Below are 18,643 nucleotides of genomic sequence, written 5' to 3' on the forward strand. Positions count from 1 at the left end.
TCAGCTTTCTTTATGTTCCAGCTCTCACATCTGTACATGACTACTGGAAAAACAATAGCTTTGACTATACAAGCCTTTGTTGGCAAAGTGATGTCTTTGCTTTTTAATACACTGTCTAGGTTTGTCATAGCTTTCCTTCCAAGGAGCAAGCATCTTTTACTTTCATGGCTGCAGTTATAGTCTGCAGTGACTTTGGAGCCCCAGGAAATAAAATCTGTCACTGTGTGTGTGTGTGTGTGTGTGTGTGTGTGTGTGTGTGTGTGTTAGTTGCTCATTTGGGTCTGACTATTAGTGACCCCACAGACTGTAGCCTGCCAGGCTCTTCTGTCCATGGGATTCTCCATGCAAGAGTACTAGAGTGGGTTGCCATTTCCTTCTCCAGGGATCTTCCAGACCCAGGGATTGAACCCATGTCTCTTAGGTCTCCTGCATTGGCAAGCAGGTTCTTTATTATCTGAGCCACCAAGGAAGCCCTAAAATCTGTCACTGCTTCGACTTTTTCCCCTTCTATTTGCCATGAAATGATGGGACCAGATGCCATGATCTTAGTTTTTTGAATCTTGAGTTTTAAGCTGGCTTTTTCACTCTCCTCTTTCACTCTCATCAGGAGGCTCTTTAGTTCCTTTTCACTTTCTGTCATTGGAGTGGTTTCATCCACATATCTTGAGGTTGTTGATATTTCTCCCAGGAATCTTGATTCCAGCTTGTGAATCATCCAGCCTGGCATTTCACATTATATACTCTACACATAAGTTAAATAAGCAGGGTGATAGTGTACAGTTGTCTTGTACTCCTTTCCCAATTTTGAACCAGTTCATTGTTCTGTGTTTGGTTCTAACTGTTGCTTCTTGACATGCATACTGGTTTCTTAGGAGACAGGTAAGTTGGTCTGGTATTCCCATCTCTTTAAGAATTTTCCACATTTTGTTGTAATCCACACAATCAAAGGCTTTAGCTAAGTCAATGAAGCAGAAATAAATGTTTTTGTGGAACTCTCTTTTTCCATGGTCCAAGAATGTTTCCATGGTCCAAGAATATTGACAGTTTGATCTCTGGCTCCTCTGCCTTTTCTAAATCCAGCTTGTACATCTGGAAGTTCTCAGTTTACATACTGCTGAAGCCTAGCTTGAAGGAGTTTGAGCATAACTTTGCTAGCAAGTGAAATGAAGGCAATTGTATGATAGTTTGAACATTCTTTGGCATTGACCTTCTTTGGGGTTGGAATGAAAACTGACCTTTTCCAGTCCTGTGGCCACTGCTGAGATTTCCAAATTTGCTGACATATTGAGTGCAGCACTGTAACAGCATCATCTTTTAGGCTTTGAAACAGCTCAGCTGGAATTCCATCAACTCCACTAGCTTTGTTTTAGTAATTCTTTCTAAGGCCTGCTTGACTTCACACTCCAGGATGTCTGGCTGTAGGTGAGTGATAATACCATCATGGTTATCCAGGTTATTAAGACCTTTTTTGTATAATTCTTTTGTGTATTCTTGCCACCTCTTCTTATAAAAAGCATTTAGTAAGTATTTGATGAATTCATAAATTCTAAAGCATTTCTCTGGTTATTGTATAGCTCATTAGAAGTGACTATTTTTACTAAGTTAGCAGGTGAAGAAAATAAGAAACAGGAAGAGGTTACTCAGACGGTAAAGAATGTATCTACAATACAGGATACCTAGGTTTGATCCCTGGATCAGGAAAACCTCCTGGAGAAGGAAATAGCAACCCACTCCAGTATTTTTCCTGGAAATTCCATGGACAGAAGAGCATAGTGCGCTACAGTCCACAGGGTTGCAAAGAGTCAGACAACTGAAGAACTAACACTTTCACACTTTGTTAAACTGTCAGATCTTCCATTAAAAAAGAAGTTGAAGGTGATACAGTGTTTAGCTGTGCAGATCGCTAATGGGATTTAAGATGCAGAGTGTTAAAATTCCATGCCCATCTCTTTCAAATCTATGTAGATAAGCCAAGCATTATGATGGTAAAAATATCACCGTTAACTATATATATATATATAACTGTTAAAATACCAAAGAATATTAGTCAACAGAGACCAGATTCTAGAAACAAATATAATCCTACCAAATGATAAATAGGATCCTACTAAAATTTTTACTGAAGACTTTCAGGGGAAAAAATGAGAAATAGAGCTGTTTTATATTTCCCTTCTTCAATATCTGATGAAATGACCAAAAAATTGTTTGAAAACAAGTAACAAGATATATCAATTGTAGACAGACTAGAAAGAGCTTAAAATGTTCATAATTTAAACTTTATGCTTTAAAACCAGTGACTGGCAAACTTCAGTCCACAGATCAACCCACCCTTCAGCCTGTTTTAGTGTAGTCCACAAGCTATTTTTTTTTAATCCTTTTTTACTTTTTTTTTTTTGGCTGCATTGGGTCTTCATTGCTTCCTGAGGGCTTTCTCTAGTTGCAGCAAGCAGGGGCTACATTTTAGTTGCGGTGTGAGGGCTTCTCATTGCGGTGGTTTCTCTTGTTGCAGAGCACAGGGTATGTGGGTTTCAGTAGTTGTGGCGTGTGGGCACAAGCCATTTTAAAGGACTGTAAAGAACAAACAAAAAACCCAAGAGTATGTGACAAGACTGTATGTGGCCCACAAAACATCAAAATTTCATCTGCCCGTTTATAGGAAAAGTTTGCCAGCTCCTGCTTTATACTTTGAAAAGTGGGAAAGAGGTAGCCTGACTTTGTTCCTACCCTATCCCCACCTCTGAGGAACTATACTACTAATCTCGAGAATTTCCAATAATACCATCAGTTCCAGAGAGGTGTGCACTGACTAGTCATAGAGTAGGTATACAAAGGTTTAACCATAGCAAAGCCCTTGGGGCATGACCACCAAATTATCATGGTATGAAGAGGAAGAGAGGAAAAATATTACAAGATAACGTTAGAGGGCCTCCGATAACCTGTGGATTAGATGTAAAATACATCTGGCACATAAAATGCCTTCATTCAGTGGTGGGTCTTCATATTTAAAGAGTTTGAGTGTACAATTAACTGTACGGTTTTATAGTCAACACCGGGTATTGCTGAGACCTGCACTCCAGTCTTCTGGCTTTAGAGCCCATGTGTTCCTTCCCAAATCATGCTGCCCACTGTTCCCAAAGACCCAGCTCGTATAGCACCTTTTTCTTGAAACCTTTCCAGATTCCCCTTCCTCTTTTAATCCCACCCCACCCCCAGAAAATTCATATGATGATGCATATCTATTATAGTTGTTAAAATACACTATCTTGAATGTGTATATACTTACCTCATCTATTCAGATATAACTCTTTAAGCTTTTTGAGGGTTACTCTCATATCTTCATTGTTGTAACCCTCACATGTAGTGCTTTGCCTGTGGAAAATGCTAATTAAATAACAGTTAAATAAGACCAATATTTTATTTGCTGTAAATCAAGTACAAATTTTGGACTGTATGACACTTCATAATTTTAACTGTTGGAAACTTTTGGAAATATGCTTTATTGTGGAATAATTTCTTTCCTGTTAGGTTTGAAACTTGACCAAAGGAAAAATTTTTGTCTGAATTACTTTACTGTGGTTGCAGGTATCTGTGGAATAGATGAATTTGATAAAATGGGGAATCAACATCAAGCCTTGTTAGAAGCCATGGAACAGCAAAGTATTAGTCTTGCTAAGGCTGGCATGGTTTGTAGCCTCCCTGCAAGAACTTCCATCATTGCTGCTGCAAATCCAGTTGGAGGACACTACAATAAAGCCAAAACAGTTTCTGAGAATTTAAAGTAAGTCTCTTCAAATATTTATACTTTAATATATTGAATCCCTATAGGTATGAAAAAGATAACTGTGGACATACATATGGATATTTTACAGAGGTTGCAAGTTTCCAATAAATGTACAAAAATGTGTTAGAACACTCCATTAAAGCGATGAAGTGCTATTGACATCTACCAGATTGGCAAACATTTTAAATATTAATCATTATTTTCAATGGAGTGGGGAAATGGGGCCTCACATACATAGTTGAGATTTTGAAGGACAGCTTGGCATGTTTATCACTTTTAAATGTATTTTCTGTTTGTTCCAGCCATTTCTTTTAGGAGTTATATTCACAGAAACAGGCACAAGAATACACAAAGATATGTTGACAGGGTGGGTTTTACAGCATTGTTTATCACCATCAAAAACTGGAAACGAAATGCTCATTGATAGGGAAGTGGTTGAACTATACAGTAAGACTATACTGTGGAAAGCAGCAATTAGAAGAATGAAAGTAGCTTTGCATATACTCTGATAATTAACATGTCTGTGCTTTACTGTTAAGTGACAGGAGCACGTTACCTGCTTATTTGTATATGTGATGTGATCCTACTTTTTTCCAAAACCAGTGTTTATATCTTTATGTGAGTATGCTTTCTCTTCTAATTTGTTGTGTACAGGTTGAACAAAATGTTTGGGAAGGGGAAAATAGACTCAAGTGATGCACGAGTGAAAAAAAGACAAAAAGATGCCTCAGATGAAAATTTAGAACTTTAAAAATTCTAGTGGGAAACAAAATGCTAATTTCATAATATTTAATAATAGCTACTTTTTTTCTTTTTTTAAAAAATCTTTTTGCTACTTGTTGGATCTTACTAGGTCCCTGACCAGAGATCAAACCCTCACCCCTGCATTGGCAGGGTGGAGTCTTAACCACTGGACTGCCTGGGAATTGTAGAAATGGTACATAGTAAAATACACAATTTTACTTTGAGATTCTGGGTATTTCTGTACTACCAGCACCAAAAAAGCCATCTTACTAGTGTTTCTTAGTAAAATGACAAAAGTCCTAAATTGGAAAGATCAGAAAGATCCTTTTGAACAAGGATCCAGGAGACTTTGATTCTGGTTTTAGTGGTACCGCTAGAATGTTAGTCAGAGTCTTTAATCATTCTGCATTTCAGTTTGTTGGTCTCAAATAAAGGAGTTATGTGATTGGTAGATTCAAAAATTAAGTAGAACACAGCACTTTTACTAAAATGACTAACAGGCATATAGATGTATATTTAATAAAAAGTGGTATTTTTGCTTCTAAATGGGCGTAGGTGCTTTTAGAGACTTAGCGTTTTGGTGAGACAAAAGATGTAAAAGATTAAGAATTTCTCAACCAGATAATCTTCAATGTATCATGAAGCATTCTAGCTTGTAATTTCAATAATCCTAAATCATCAGAAGTCATATAGAACATAGAGAAGAATTTAGTGGTTTTGATGGTGTGAGAAAAAGCATCCTCAACATATGGGTACATATAAGCCTGTGTACATGTGACCTGGTATGTCTCTGGAGTTGGTGGGCAAATTGAATCCAGAAGCTATTGCTTGTTTCCTTAACCTAAAGCTTCATTATTTAAGTTCTACATGGAACTTGATTAGTAAAGAAGTGAATAAACAGCTTTCTAGGTTTTCTGTTTAATTCTAATCACTGTTTCTTCTTTCTTTCATACCTTTAGAATGGGGAGTGCCCTACTATCCAGATTTGATCTGGTCTTTATCCTGTTAGACACTCCAAATGAAGATCATGATCATTTACTGTCTGAACATGTGATTGCAATAAGGGCTGGAAAGCAGAGAGCTGTTAGCAGTGCCACAGTAGCTCGTATGAATAGTCAGGATTCAAATACTTCTATACTTGAAGTGGTTTCTGATAAGCCACTATCAGAAAGACTAAAGGTAAGTTTCTTCTCTTTAATAATTTGGTTCAGTTTTGTTTGAAAGTCAGAGTTCAGTGTGTTGCTTGTTGTAGAGCAGTAGTATGTAAACTTTCTTAGCAAACACCTTTTATATTATAATACTAGAGTTTGTATAAAGTTCAGTTGAAATAATCTAAGTCAGCTAGACCAAGAGCTAGAACTGCAGAGTTTGGTTTATTTGGAGAATATAATATTTATCTAAGTTTTAGAATATTATATTTATCTAAACAATTTATTTTAGCAGAAAGATTTTATTTGCTACATATCCTTATAATCTTGGGCCTTTTTTATCATGTTTTAGGTGGTTCCTGGAGAAACAATAGATCCAATTCCCCACCAGTTATTGAGAAAGTACATTGGCTACTCTAGGCAGTATGTCTATCCAAGGCTATCCACAGAAGCTGCTCAAATTCTTCAGAATTTTTACCTTGAGCTCCGGAAGCAGAGCCAGCGATTAAGTAGCTCACCAATCACTACTAGGCAGCTGGAATCTTTGATTCGTCTAACAGAGGTTCATTTATTTTAAGTTCTTGCTCTTTTGGCTTAGAAAGGGGGTAGAGGGTTATAAGATTTCTCTTAAATTTTCTGTGTAATTATTTGCTTTTCTTCCTACTGGGTAACATTAGAAATAGGTAGGTAAAAAAAAATTTTAAAGGTCATGGAACTCAAAACCTACGGGATGCAGCAAAAGCAGTTCTAAGAGGGAAGTTTATAGCAATACAATCCTCCCTCAAGAAATAAGAAAAATAGACAACCTAACTTCATACCTAAAACAATTGGAAAAAGAAGAACAAAAAAGCCCTCAAAATTAGAAGAAATCATAAAGATCAGAGTAGAAATAAATGAAAAAGAAATGAAAGAAACGATAGTTTCTTTCTAAAGATTAATAAAACTAAAAGCTAGTTCTTTGTGAAGATATACAAAATTGACAAGCCTTTAGTGAGCCTCATCAAGAAAAAGCAAAGAGTCAAGTCAACAAAATTAGAAATGAAAAAGGAGAGGTTAGAACAGACAATGCAGAAATACAAAGGATTATAAGAGACTATTATGAACAACTATTATGGCAATAAAATGGATAACCTGGAAGAAATGGACGGATTCTTAGAAAAGTTCAGTCTTCCAAGACTGAACAAGGAAGAAATAGAAATTATGAATAAGCCAATTACAGGCACTGAAAATTGAAGCTGTGATCAAACATTTCCCAAAAAACAAAAGCCAAGGACGAGATGGCTTCACAGGAGAATTCTGTCAAACATTTAGAGAAGAGCTAATACCTATTCTTCTAAAATTCTTTCAAAAAAATTGCAGAGGAAGGAACACTTCCAAACTCATTCTACAAGGCCGCCATCACCCTGATACCAAAACCAGACAAAGACAACACAAAAAAAGAAACATACAGGCCACTATCACTAATGAAAACAGATGTAAAAATCCTCAACAAAATTTTAGCAAACAGAATTCAGCAACACATCAAAACTTATACACTACAATCAAGTTGGGTTTATTGCAGGTTTGCAAGGATTCTTCAATGTATGCAAATCAATCAATGTGATAAACCATATGATTGTCTCAGTAGATGCAGAAAAAGCCTTTGACAAAGTTCAGCACCCATTTATGATTAAAACTCTTCAAAAAATGGGCATAGGAGGTCCACTTTCACCACTGTTATTCAACATAGTTGTGGAAGTTCTGGCTATAGCAATCAGAGAAGAAAAAGAAAGAAAAGGAATCCAGATCAAAAAAGAAGAAATAAAGCTCTCACTGTTTGCAGATGACATGACACTACATAGAAAACCCTAAAAATAGTATCAGAAAATTACTAGAGCTAATCAGTGAATTTAGCAAAGGTTGCAGGATACTAAATCAGTACACAGAAATCACTTGCATTTCTATATACTAACAATGAAAAATCAGAAGGCAATTAAGGAATCAATCCCATTCACCATAGCAACAAAAAGAATTAAATATCTAGGAATAAACTTACTAAGGAGACAAAGAACTGTACACAGAAAATTATAAGACACTAATGAAAGAAATCAAAGATGACATAAACAGGTGGAGAGGTATTCCATGTTCCTGGGTGGGAAGAATCAATATTGTGAAAATGACTATACTACCAAACACAATCTATAGATTCAGTGCCATACCTATCAAATTACCAATGGCATTTTTCACAGAACTTGAACAAAAAATTTCCCAATTCATATGGAAACACAAAAGACCCCGAATAGCCAGGGCAGTCTTGAGAAACAAGAATGGAGCAAGAGGAATCAACCTTCCTGACTTCAGATTATACTACAAACCTACAGTTGTCAAGACAGGATTGTACTGGCACAAAAACAGAAATATAGACTAATGGAACAAGATAGAAAGCCCAGAAATTGGAGGCAAGAATATACAATGGGGCAAAGACAGCCTCTTCAGTAAATGATGCTGGGAAAACTGGACAGCTACATGTAAAAGAATGAAATTAAAACACTTCCTAACACCATACACAAAGATAAACTCAAAATGGATTAAAGACCTAAATATAAGACCAGAAACTATAAAACTCTTAGAGGAAAACATAGAACACTTGATGACATAAATCAAAGCAAGATCCTCCATGAGCCACCTCTGAAAGTAATGGAAATAAAAACAAAAGTAACAAAGTAGGACCCAATTAAACTTAAAAGCTTTTGCACAGCAAAGGAAACTATAAACAGGGTAAAAAGACAGACCCCAGAATGGGAGAAAAATCATGGCAAATGAAACAACTGACAAAGGATTAATTTCCAAAATATACAAGCAGCTCATACAACTTAATACCAGAAAAACAAACAACCCAATCAAAAAGTGGAAAAAAGACCTAAACAGACATTTCTCCAAAGAAGACATACAGATGGCTAACAAACACATGAAAAGATGCTTAACATCGCTCATTATTAGAGAAATGCAAATCAAAATTACAATGTGATATCACCTCACACTGGTTAGAATGACCATCATCAAAAAGTCTACAAACAATAAATGCTGGAGAAGGTGTGGAGAAAAAGGAACTCTCTTGCACTGTTGGTAGGAATATAAATTGATATAGCCACTATGGAAGATGGTATGGATATTCCTTAAAGAACTAGGGATAAAACCACCATATGACCCAGCAGTCTCATGCCTAGGCATATACCCTGCTGCTGCTACTGCTGCTAAGTCGCTTCAGTCGTGTCCAACCCTGTGCGACCCCACAGACGGCAGCCCACCAGGCTCCCCTGTCCCGGGATTCTCCAGGCAAGAACACTGGAGTGGGTTGCCATTTCCTTCTCCAGTGCATGAAAGTGAAGTCGCTCAGTCATGTCCAATTCTTTGAGACCTCATGGACTTCAGCCTACCAGGCTCCTCTGTCCATGGGATTTTCCAGGCAAGAGTACTGGAGTGGGGTACCATCGCCTTCTCTCATATACCCCGAGGAAACCAAAATTGAAAAATACACATGTATCCCATTATTCATTGCAGCACTATTTACAATAGCTAGATCATGGAAGCAACCTAGATGTCCATCAACAGATGAATGGATAAAGAAGTTTTGGTACATATACACAATGGAATATTACTCACCCATAAAAAGGAACACATCTGAGTCAGTTCTAATGAGGTGGATGAACCTAGAACCTATTATACAGAGCGAAGTAAGTCAGAAAGAGAAGGATAAATATTGTAGTTTAAACTGTGGAAAATTCTGAAAGAGATGGGAATACCAGACCACTTGACCTGCCTCTGTGAAATCTGTATGCAGGTCAGGAAGCAACAGTTAGAACTGGACATGGAACAGACTGGTTCCAAATAGGAAAAGGAGTATGTCAAGGCTGTATATTGTCATCCTGCTTATTTAACTTATATGCAGAGTACATCATGACAAATGCTGGGCTGGATGAAGCACAAGCTGGATTCAAGATTGCTGGTAGAAATATCAATGCATATGATGCCACCCTTGTGGCAGAAAGTGAAGAAGAACTAAAGAGGCTCTTGATGAAAGTGAACAAGGAAAGTGAAAAAGTTGTCTTAAAGCTCAACATTCAGAAAACTAAGATCATGGCATCCAGTCCCATCACTTCATGGCAAAATAGATGGAGAGACAGTGGCTGACTTTATATTTTGGGGCTCCAAAATCACTGTAGATGGTAACTGCAACCATGAAATTAAAAGATGCTTACTCCTTGGAAAGTTATGACCAACCGAGACTGCATATTAAAAAGCAGAGACATTACTTTGCCAACAAAGTTCTGTCTAATCAAGGCTATAGTCTTTACATTAATCATATATGGATGTGAGTTGGACAAAAAGAAAGCTGGGCGCTGAAGAATTGATGCTTTTGAACTGTGGTGTTGGAGAAGACTCTTGAGAGTCCCTTGGATTCAAGGAGATCCAACCAGTCCATTCTAAAGGAGATCAATCCCGAGTGTTCATTGGAAGGAGTGATGTTAAAGCTGAAACTCCAATACTTTGGCCACCTGATGTGAAGAGCTGAGTCATGTGAAAAGACCCTGATGCTGGGAAAGATTGAAGGCAGGAGAAGGGGATGACAGAGGATGAGATGGTTGATGGCATCTCCGACTCAATAGACATGAGTTTGGGTGAACTCTGGGAGTTGGTGATGGACAGGGTGGCCTGGCATGCTGTGGTCCATGGGGTTGCAAAGAGTTGGACACAACTGAACGACTGAACACATATATACGGAATCTAGGAAAATGGTACTAAAGAGTTTATTTACAGGGCAGCAGTGGAAAAACAGACATAGAAAATATACTTATGGACATGAGGAGAGGGGTGGAGGGGGTGAGATGAATAGAAAGAGTAACATGGAAACTTACCATGTGTAAAATAGACAGCCAATGGGAGTTTGCTGTATGGCTCAGGAAACTCAAACATGGGCTCTGTATCAACCTAGAGGGTTGGGATGGGGAGAGAGATGGGAGGGAGTTTCTAAAGGGAGGGGATATATGTATATCTATGGCTAATTTCATGTTGAGGTTTGACAGAAAACAACAAAATTCCAGAAACCAATTATCCTTCAGTTCATTTCAGTTCCGTCGCTCAGTTGTGTCTGACAAACCATCCCTCTGTGGGATGATTTGGGAGAATGGCATTGAAACATGTATACGAGTCGCCGGTCCAGGTTCGATGCACGATACTGGATGCTTGGGGCTGGTGCACTGGGACGACCCAGAGGGATGGTATGGGGAGGGAGGAGGGTTCAGGATGGGGAACACATGTATACCTGTGGCGGATTCATTTTGATATATGGCAAAACCAATACAATATTGTAAAGTTAAAAAATAAAATAAAAAATAAAAATAAAACCTAACCCTCAACTTAAAAAAAAAAAAAAAAAGTGATAATTGTCATATTCAAGCTATTGATAATATTTTAAAATTCTGACTGTTTATATTGTAGTCTCTCTATACAGAAGTTTTTGTGTAAAGTTAATGAAATAAGCTTAGATATCCTCTAGCTGCTCAATGTTAAATATATTTATCTTTTGTTATCTAAAGATGGTTGTTTTCTTTTAAAGGCACGAGCAAGGTTGGAATTGAGAGAGGAAGCAACTAAAGAAGATGCTGAGGACATAGTTGAAATTATGAAATACAGGTAAGAATACATTTTTAAATGCTGTTTTAAATGAAATAAAACATTCATCAAATGAAATAAAACGGTCATCATTCTGTCTCAATTTATATATTTAATTAGGCCAAACAAAATTATTTTTAGTTAACACATTTGATCACTTATTTTCCTCAGAACAAATTATACTTTCCTGGCTTGAAATATTCCTATGTAAATAATCTTTACATGTTAAAAAAAAATGTTTTTGAATGGGTAATTTAAAAATTGGGTCATTTTTTAATATTTATTTGGCTGCCTTGGGTCTTAGTTGCAGCATGTGGGATCTTGCAGCCCATAGACTCTCTCCAGGCTTGGTTACCCTGAGGCATGTGGGATCTCAGGTCCCACAGTGCCACAATGAGTAATCTCTGAGATACTTCATGTGTGGTAAGTGTATTCTAAGAAGTGATATTTCTGGCTTCAGGGATCAGTAAATGCATTAGGATTTGACTAATATTGCTAATCTGTGACCTTTGCATTTTATATCATTTGGTAGATCATAGTTCTTAGACAGAAAAGAAAAAAATTTGTATTTTAACTGATAATATATGACTACCTTAGACTTGTGGTTTTTGAAAAAATCAATTAACCTAGAAGAACACATCAAATGGTAAACTGCTTGTGGTCATGGATGCCTTTGTTTTTTCCTTCTTGTGCTTTTTGGTTTCCTGTTATGCACATATTAACTTTTAAGAAGTGGCATATGAGAAAACATCTTATTCTGATTATTTTAGATAGGCATTTCAGTTAAAAAAATTTTTAATAGGTTTATATTCATATACCTCAAAATTCCAAAGTTCAAACAGTATTTAATGGTAAAAGTTTCTTCATGTACTGTTAACTAGCTACCTAGTTCTTCCTCTTCCCTAGTGACAACAAATCAATTTTTGTGATTTCAGATATAAAATATACATTATAACTCCATATCTGTATATTCTTTTTCCCCTTTTATAAACAAAGGGTAGCATACACATTCTATACCTCAGTTTTTTCACTAAGAAAATGATCTTGAAATCATTCCGTGTCAATGCCTAAAGAGTGTCCGTTTATTTTTCACAACTGTAGTGTTTCATTGTGTGGATTTATCATAATTTAGAAATTAGTTCTTCTTAATATGCTCTCACAGTACTTAAAATATAAGTCTGTTAGGAATCTGAGGCTGCAAAAATACTAATTTAAAGACGAAATTATTTTGTTAAGTAATTTTTTTTCTCTAAGAGCTACTGTTCTGGGCTTGCTTGGAGTCAGAACCAATTGTTTCTCTTTAGCTCTGAGTAAAAGTGGTATAGCATTGCTGCCAGAGTTTGGGCTTTAAAATCTGACCTGGAGCTGCCATGGACAGGGATGGACAGGGAAGGATGCCATGGATGGACAGGGAAGGATGCCATGGATGGACAGGGAAGGATGCCATGGATGGACAGGGAAGCCTGGCGTGCCACAGTCCATGGGGTCACAGAGAGTCAGACATGACTGAGCGACTGAACTGAACTGGAGCTGCCGTGGCAACTCTGTTGTCCCCTTCTCCTCCTGCCTTCAGTCTTTCCCAGCATCAGGGTCTTTAACAGTGAGTTGGCTCTTCTCATTAGGTGGCCAAAGTATTGGAGCTTCAGCTTCAGCATCAGTCCTTCCAATGAATATTCAGGGTTGATTTCTTTTAGGATTGACTGATTTGATGCAAGGAGATCAAACCAGTGCATGTTGTAAATAAATATAGTTAAGGTAAATACTAGCTATTATTATTGACATAGTAGCCTAAAGCATTTGTGACAACTGTTCTATGAGAAATAAGAATAAGGTAAATTATATGGTATGGGCTTCCCTGGTGGCTCAGTGGTAAAGAATCCACCTGCTAATGAAGGGAAGATCTCCTGGAGAAGGAAATGCCAACTCCAGTATTCTTTCCTGGGAAATCTCATGTACAGAGGAGCCTGTACATGAGGCTCCCTTGGCGGGCTGCCGTCCATGGGGTCGCAAAAGAGTGGGACATGACTTAGTGATTAAACAACAACAACAACTAATAAAGCAGTTAATTATTTTAAAAAATGCTATATTTCTAGGGCATACAGATATTCATCTAATTGCTTTATTAGTTACTGCAATCTTATTTGGATGACTCATTCCTGTATGTACAGCTTATTCTGTTTCATGTGGGCTCTTATCTATTCAGGGAACAAAATGAAGCTGTGTTTTTAATAACCCTTTAAACTCATTCCTATGAGCTCCTTAAGGGCAGGAATTGCACCTGTTTTGTTCTGCCATGGGAAGCCTACTGTCTAGTGACCAATTTATATTTGATTAATTAACTCATTAAATAACATCTTTGCCTCTGAGCCTGGCTGTGAGATTATATATAAGCCGAGAATTAAGGCAGGCAATCAGCAACAGGGCTGGACTAGAGAGGATGGCTAATCTCTAACTGGTACTTTCAGACTTCTGGCTAAAATTCACTGTGAATTATGTATTTCTTTGCTTGATGATATTGTGAAAATAAGAAGAAAGCAGCAAGAGCTGGAGAAATAGGTGTATCCTTTACTATCTAACCATCATTACTGCAACTCAGCAGAACCTTTCTACTTCATTCCCAGAGCTGCCCTAGGAGCTGGGAAGACATCTTTACCAAGGAAAACCTAAATTTAGTATGTTTAGAATTTCTTTTTTTCATGAATCAAAGAGAATGTTCCAAGTATTTATATTGTAGCCTGTCAACTTTGTATTTTTAGGCAAAAATTCATTTGTATTTCTCTTTCTAAATATAGGGAGTTTCTTAAAAAGTGGTAGCTATGTCCAAAATATTTTTATCCCCAATCAGTCCATACATAGTTAATTCACAATCACCACTCAGTAAATACATGTTTAAATCTTTGTTACCCGAGCCTCAGGGCTACTTCCACATTTTTCTTTTTATAACTTGGACAAAAATGTCTATAGCTGAAACACATTGGGTAACTGTTTTTCTTTCCTTCCATAAGCATGTTAGGAACTTACTCTGATGAATTTGGGAACCTAGATTTTGAACGATCCCAGCATGGTTCTGGAATGAGCAACAGGTCAGCAGCAAAAAGATTTATTTCTGCTCTCAACAAAATTGCTGAAAGAACTTACAATAATTTATTTCAGTTTCATCAACTTCAACAGATTGCCAAAGAGTTAAACATTCAGGTATGATAAAATAAATAATTAGTAAATCTTTTTATAATAATTTCAGGAGGGCTTTATTAGTATAGAAGAACTTTTAAATGTCAAAAGATTTAGACTAAAATCATGGAATAGGCTGTTTTGGTGTATTTAAAACAAACGCTTGTTTTATTTAAGATATAAAACTAGTTGCTCAGAGCTTAAAAAAAAAGTTTTTATCTAAAATTCAAACTTCTTTTCAAAAGAGTTTTCAACATCTTGATGGGAGAAACATCATAGCAAGTTTCCATGTTATTCTGACAGTCTCTGGGCAAGTCATTTTACACATCTTTGAACCTCAGTTTTCTCATTTGTTAAATGGACATGATTCCACTTGATCTAACTACTTAAAAGTCTTGGTGAAAATGGGTATAATAGCACTTTAAACATGTAAAACAGTTTATATGGAAAATTGCTCATTCAATTTCAAAAGTTAGTCTAATTTTTATTTTGAAGCTAAGCTAAAACAAATATAAAAGATTCTATGCATACTGGAGTTATTTTTGATTAGCTAGGTGTTATAGAATCCAAGGTTCATATGTAGGCAGCTTTCTCTGTAAGAAGTACAAATGATTTTAATTTGCCCCAAAAACTTGACAACTGTATATTACTGTTTGAGAGATTAATTTTAAAAATCATATTTTTTGCATATTATTTAACAGGCTCTTTTATTATTTTCTACTAGGTTGCTGATTTTGAAAATTTTATTGGATCACTAAATGACCAAGGTTATCTCTTGAAAAAAGGCCCAAAGGTTTACCAACTTCAAACTATGTAAAAGGACTACCAAGCCAGGCTGTCCTGGGTTTGTTGTGAAGAATATGCAAAAAAAACTGTTCTCTGAAAATGACATCCCAAATGTAATAGGAAAAGAGAGTTGAACTAATTTAAGAAGTGATAAAATCATGTGTTAATTTTTTACTTCTCCAGAAGACTAAAAATATTTTACATTTTATCTAAATGATGTAATTAGAAGTTATTTATAGTTTTGTTTTTGATCTTTTTCTTATAAATATTTCATGGTTGTGCATATCAAATGTCCATCTGGGTAAACAGTCACAGGGTTACATTTAAATATTTAAATAGTTCTGACACACAAAATTGAGCATCTTATAGAAATAAATTGATGCCAACTTTCAATTCCCCAAAATTTTGGAAATATTTTATATTGACTTTTTAAATTTTTAATTTTTTTCTTTATTCTTTTTTATTAGCTGTGTCGTGCAGCTCACAGGATCTTAGTTCACTGACCAGGGATTGAACCTGGACCCTTGGCAGTGAAAGCATGGAGTCCTAACTATTTGGACTGCCAGGGAATTCCCTTAGCTTTATTTACTGACTTTGATTTATAACATGATATAAGCTTCATGTGTAATTAGACTTCTGTATATACTGTTTCCTGCTCACCTAAAGTCTAGTGTCCACCCATATATTGACATATTAAGCTTAACATCATAGCTAATGAAAAAGATTTAAATAGCTATGCAAGACTATAGCAGCCTCTGTTCCACTCTTCCACATGCCCCAATTTTCTGTTCAGTCTCAATTGTTCTCCCATTTACCTCCATTTTTCTAAAGGACATGCTCCTAATGCTAATTCTTTTTTTTTCTTAAAGTATACTTGATTTATAATACTGTGTTAGTTCCAGGTGTACAGCAAAATGATTTGGTTATGCATATATATGTGTATATTATATTATTTTTTCTATTTTCCATTATAGTGTATTATAACATACTGAATATAGTTCCCTATGCTATACAGTAAATTCTTGCTATCTATAGTAATGCTCATTCTTGAATTTTCAGTTTCAAAAATTATACTTTTTACCTACCTCAGAATATAAGAGTGTAGTTCTTTTAAACCCTTCTATATATATACATACATATACACTTCCCCATTTCTTTCCAGTTTAGTTATATATCATAATTTTTAGTTAAATCTAGTGAAAAGGCTGGCTTAAAACTCAACATTCAAAAAACTAAGATCATGGCATCTGGTCCTGTCACTTCATGGCAAATAGATGGGGAAACAATGGAAACAGTGACAGACTTTATTTTCTTGGGCTCCAAGATCACTGCAGATGGTGACTGCAGCCATGAAATTAAAAGGTGCTTGCTCCTTGAAAGAAAAGCTGTGACCAACCTAGACAGCATATTAAAAAGCATTGACATTACTTTGCCAACAAAGGTCCATCTAGTCAAAGCTATGGTTTTTCCTGTAGTCATATATGGATGTGAGAGTTGGACTATAAAGAAAGCTGAGTACTGAAGAATTGATGCTTTTGAATTGTGGTTTTGAGAAGACTCTTGAGAATCCCTGGACTACAAGAAGATTAAACTGGTGATTTTGGAAATCAGTCCTGAATATTCATTGGAGGGACTGATGCTGAAGCTGAAGCTCCAATACTTTGGCCACTTGATGCGAAGAACTGACTCATTGGAAAAGACCTTGATGCTGGGAAAGATTGAAAGCAGGAGGAGAAGGGGACAACAGAGGATGAGATGGTTAGATGGCATCACCGACTCGATGGACATGAGTTTGAGCAAGCTCCAGGAGTTGGTGATGGACAGGGAGGCCTGGCGTGCTGCAGTCCATGGGGTCGCAAAGAGTTTGACACAACTGAACGACTGAACTGAACATAGTCTTAATGTCACTGTGTCTATTGAATATTATTCATCTCCTTCCTTGTATACTTTTTTCCCCTTAAAATTAATAATTTTGTTTTTCAACTACTTAGCTTTCTATGTACCGACCACTAATTTGAACCCAAGGCTCCAATACAAGTCAGATAAGCCAAAAAACCTATTTTAACTGGAGACCTCTCCTGGAATTCTCTGGCCCTTTCCAATCTGAACTACACATCCATCTGAGACTTCTCATTTTCTCTCCCATTTTCTGGCTCCTCTTTCTCATTTTACTCCCTCATTTTGGTGGAATCCATTTTCTAGTAGCTTCCTGAGGAAGAGTTTATGAGATACATTCTACCCTTATTCCTGGACTGACATAGAATTTTAGTTTGGAAATTATCTTCACTCAGAATTTTAGATATTGCTCTACTGCTTTTACTTTTCAGTGTTGCTGTTTGGAATTCCAAAGCCATTTATATTTTTGGCATGTGACCTTTATTTCCTCTTGACAAGCTATTTGTATCTTCCCTTTTGCCATGGTGTTCTGAAGTTTCTTATAGTGTTTAGTAACTATCCTGCTGGTTTCTAATGCCAAAAATGTTGGAGTTATCTTAATTTTCTCTTATCCCCTAATCAGTCCATCAACAAATCCTCTTAGCACTATCTTTAGAACATCTGAAACCTGATTACTTTTCATTACTTCCAGTTCCATATTCTGGCTCAATTAATCATCTTTTATCCAGCTTCACAAGGACAAAGACTGTTTTATTCACCACTATGGCCCTAGCATGTAAAACATTTTGACTACATACCCCTATGAGGTAAACACACATAAAGTGGGTTCAGTTCAGTTCAGTCACTCATTTGTGCCTGACTCTGCAACCCCATGGACTGCATCACGCCAGGTTTCCCTGTCCATCACCGACTCCCAGAGCTTGCTCAAACTCATGTCCATTGAGTCAGTGATGCCATCCAACCATCTCATCTTCTGTTGTCTCCTTCTCCTGCCTTCAATCTTTCCCAGCATCACGGTCTTTTCCAGTGAGTGAGTTCTTCACATCAGGTGGCCAGAGTATTGGAGATTCAGTTTCAGCCTTAGTCCTTCCAGTGAATATAAAGTGGGTGATTATACCATTTATAAATGAGGACACAGAGTGTTATATAACCAGAGTGCTTAAGCAACTTGACTTAAGAATATAGAAAAAGGGTTTCCCTGACCACTCAGTGGTAAAGAATCCACCTGCCAATGTGAGAGACGTGGGTTCAATCCCTGATCTGGGAAGATCCCACATGCTGCAGGACAGGTAAGTCCAAGTGCCACAATTATTGAAACTGCTCTAGAGCCAGGGTTCCACAGCTACTGAAGCCTGTTCTGAAGAGGAAGCTGCTACCACTCCACTGCCACACAAGGCACGAGAGGAAGGTGCTGTTGCCTTCATGTCCCATGGATGCCACTTCTGTACCAGGAACAAAAGGAACC

The 18,643-nt window shown here is 36.8% G+C and overlaps 1 protein-coding gene across 3 annotated transcripts in view; it reads left to right on the plus strand.

The window, feature by feature from the left end:
* The window catches only part of MCM8 (minichromosome maintenance 8 homologous recombination repair factor), a 46,992-nt gene extending 30,635 nt beyond the window's left edge, over positions 1-16,357 (plus strand). For 2 of the 3 annotated variants that reach the window (XM_070381257.1, XM_005891052.3), the window contains exons 14-19: positions 3,583-3,778; positions 5,485-5,704; positions 6,026-6,235; positions 11,270-11,346; positions 14,331-14,520; positions 15,221-16,357. In XM_070381257.1, coding sequence (XP_070237358.1) covers positions 3,583-3,778; positions 5,485-5,704; positions 6,026-6,235; positions 11,270-11,346; positions 14,331-14,520; positions 15,221-15,313 — 986 coding nt within the window. In that variant the 3' untranslated portion in view covers positions 15,314-16,357. The remainder of the gene's footprint in view (positions 1-3,582; positions 3,779-5,484; positions 5,705-6,025; positions 6,236-11,269; positions 11,347-14,330; positions 14,521-15,220) is intronic. The other variant, XM_070381258.1, reaches the window with a different exon arrangement.
* The last annotated feature ends 2,286 nt before the right edge of the window (positions 16,358-18,643 follow it).

The sequence above is a fragment of the Bos mutus genome, chromosome 13 (assembly GCF_027580195.1).
Source record: "Bos mutus isolate GX-2022 chromosome 13, NWIPB_WYAK_1.1, whole genome shotgun sequence".
Classification (NCBI taxonomy): Eukaryota; Metazoa; Chordata; class Mammalia; order Artiodactyla; family Bovidae; genus Bos; species Bos mutus.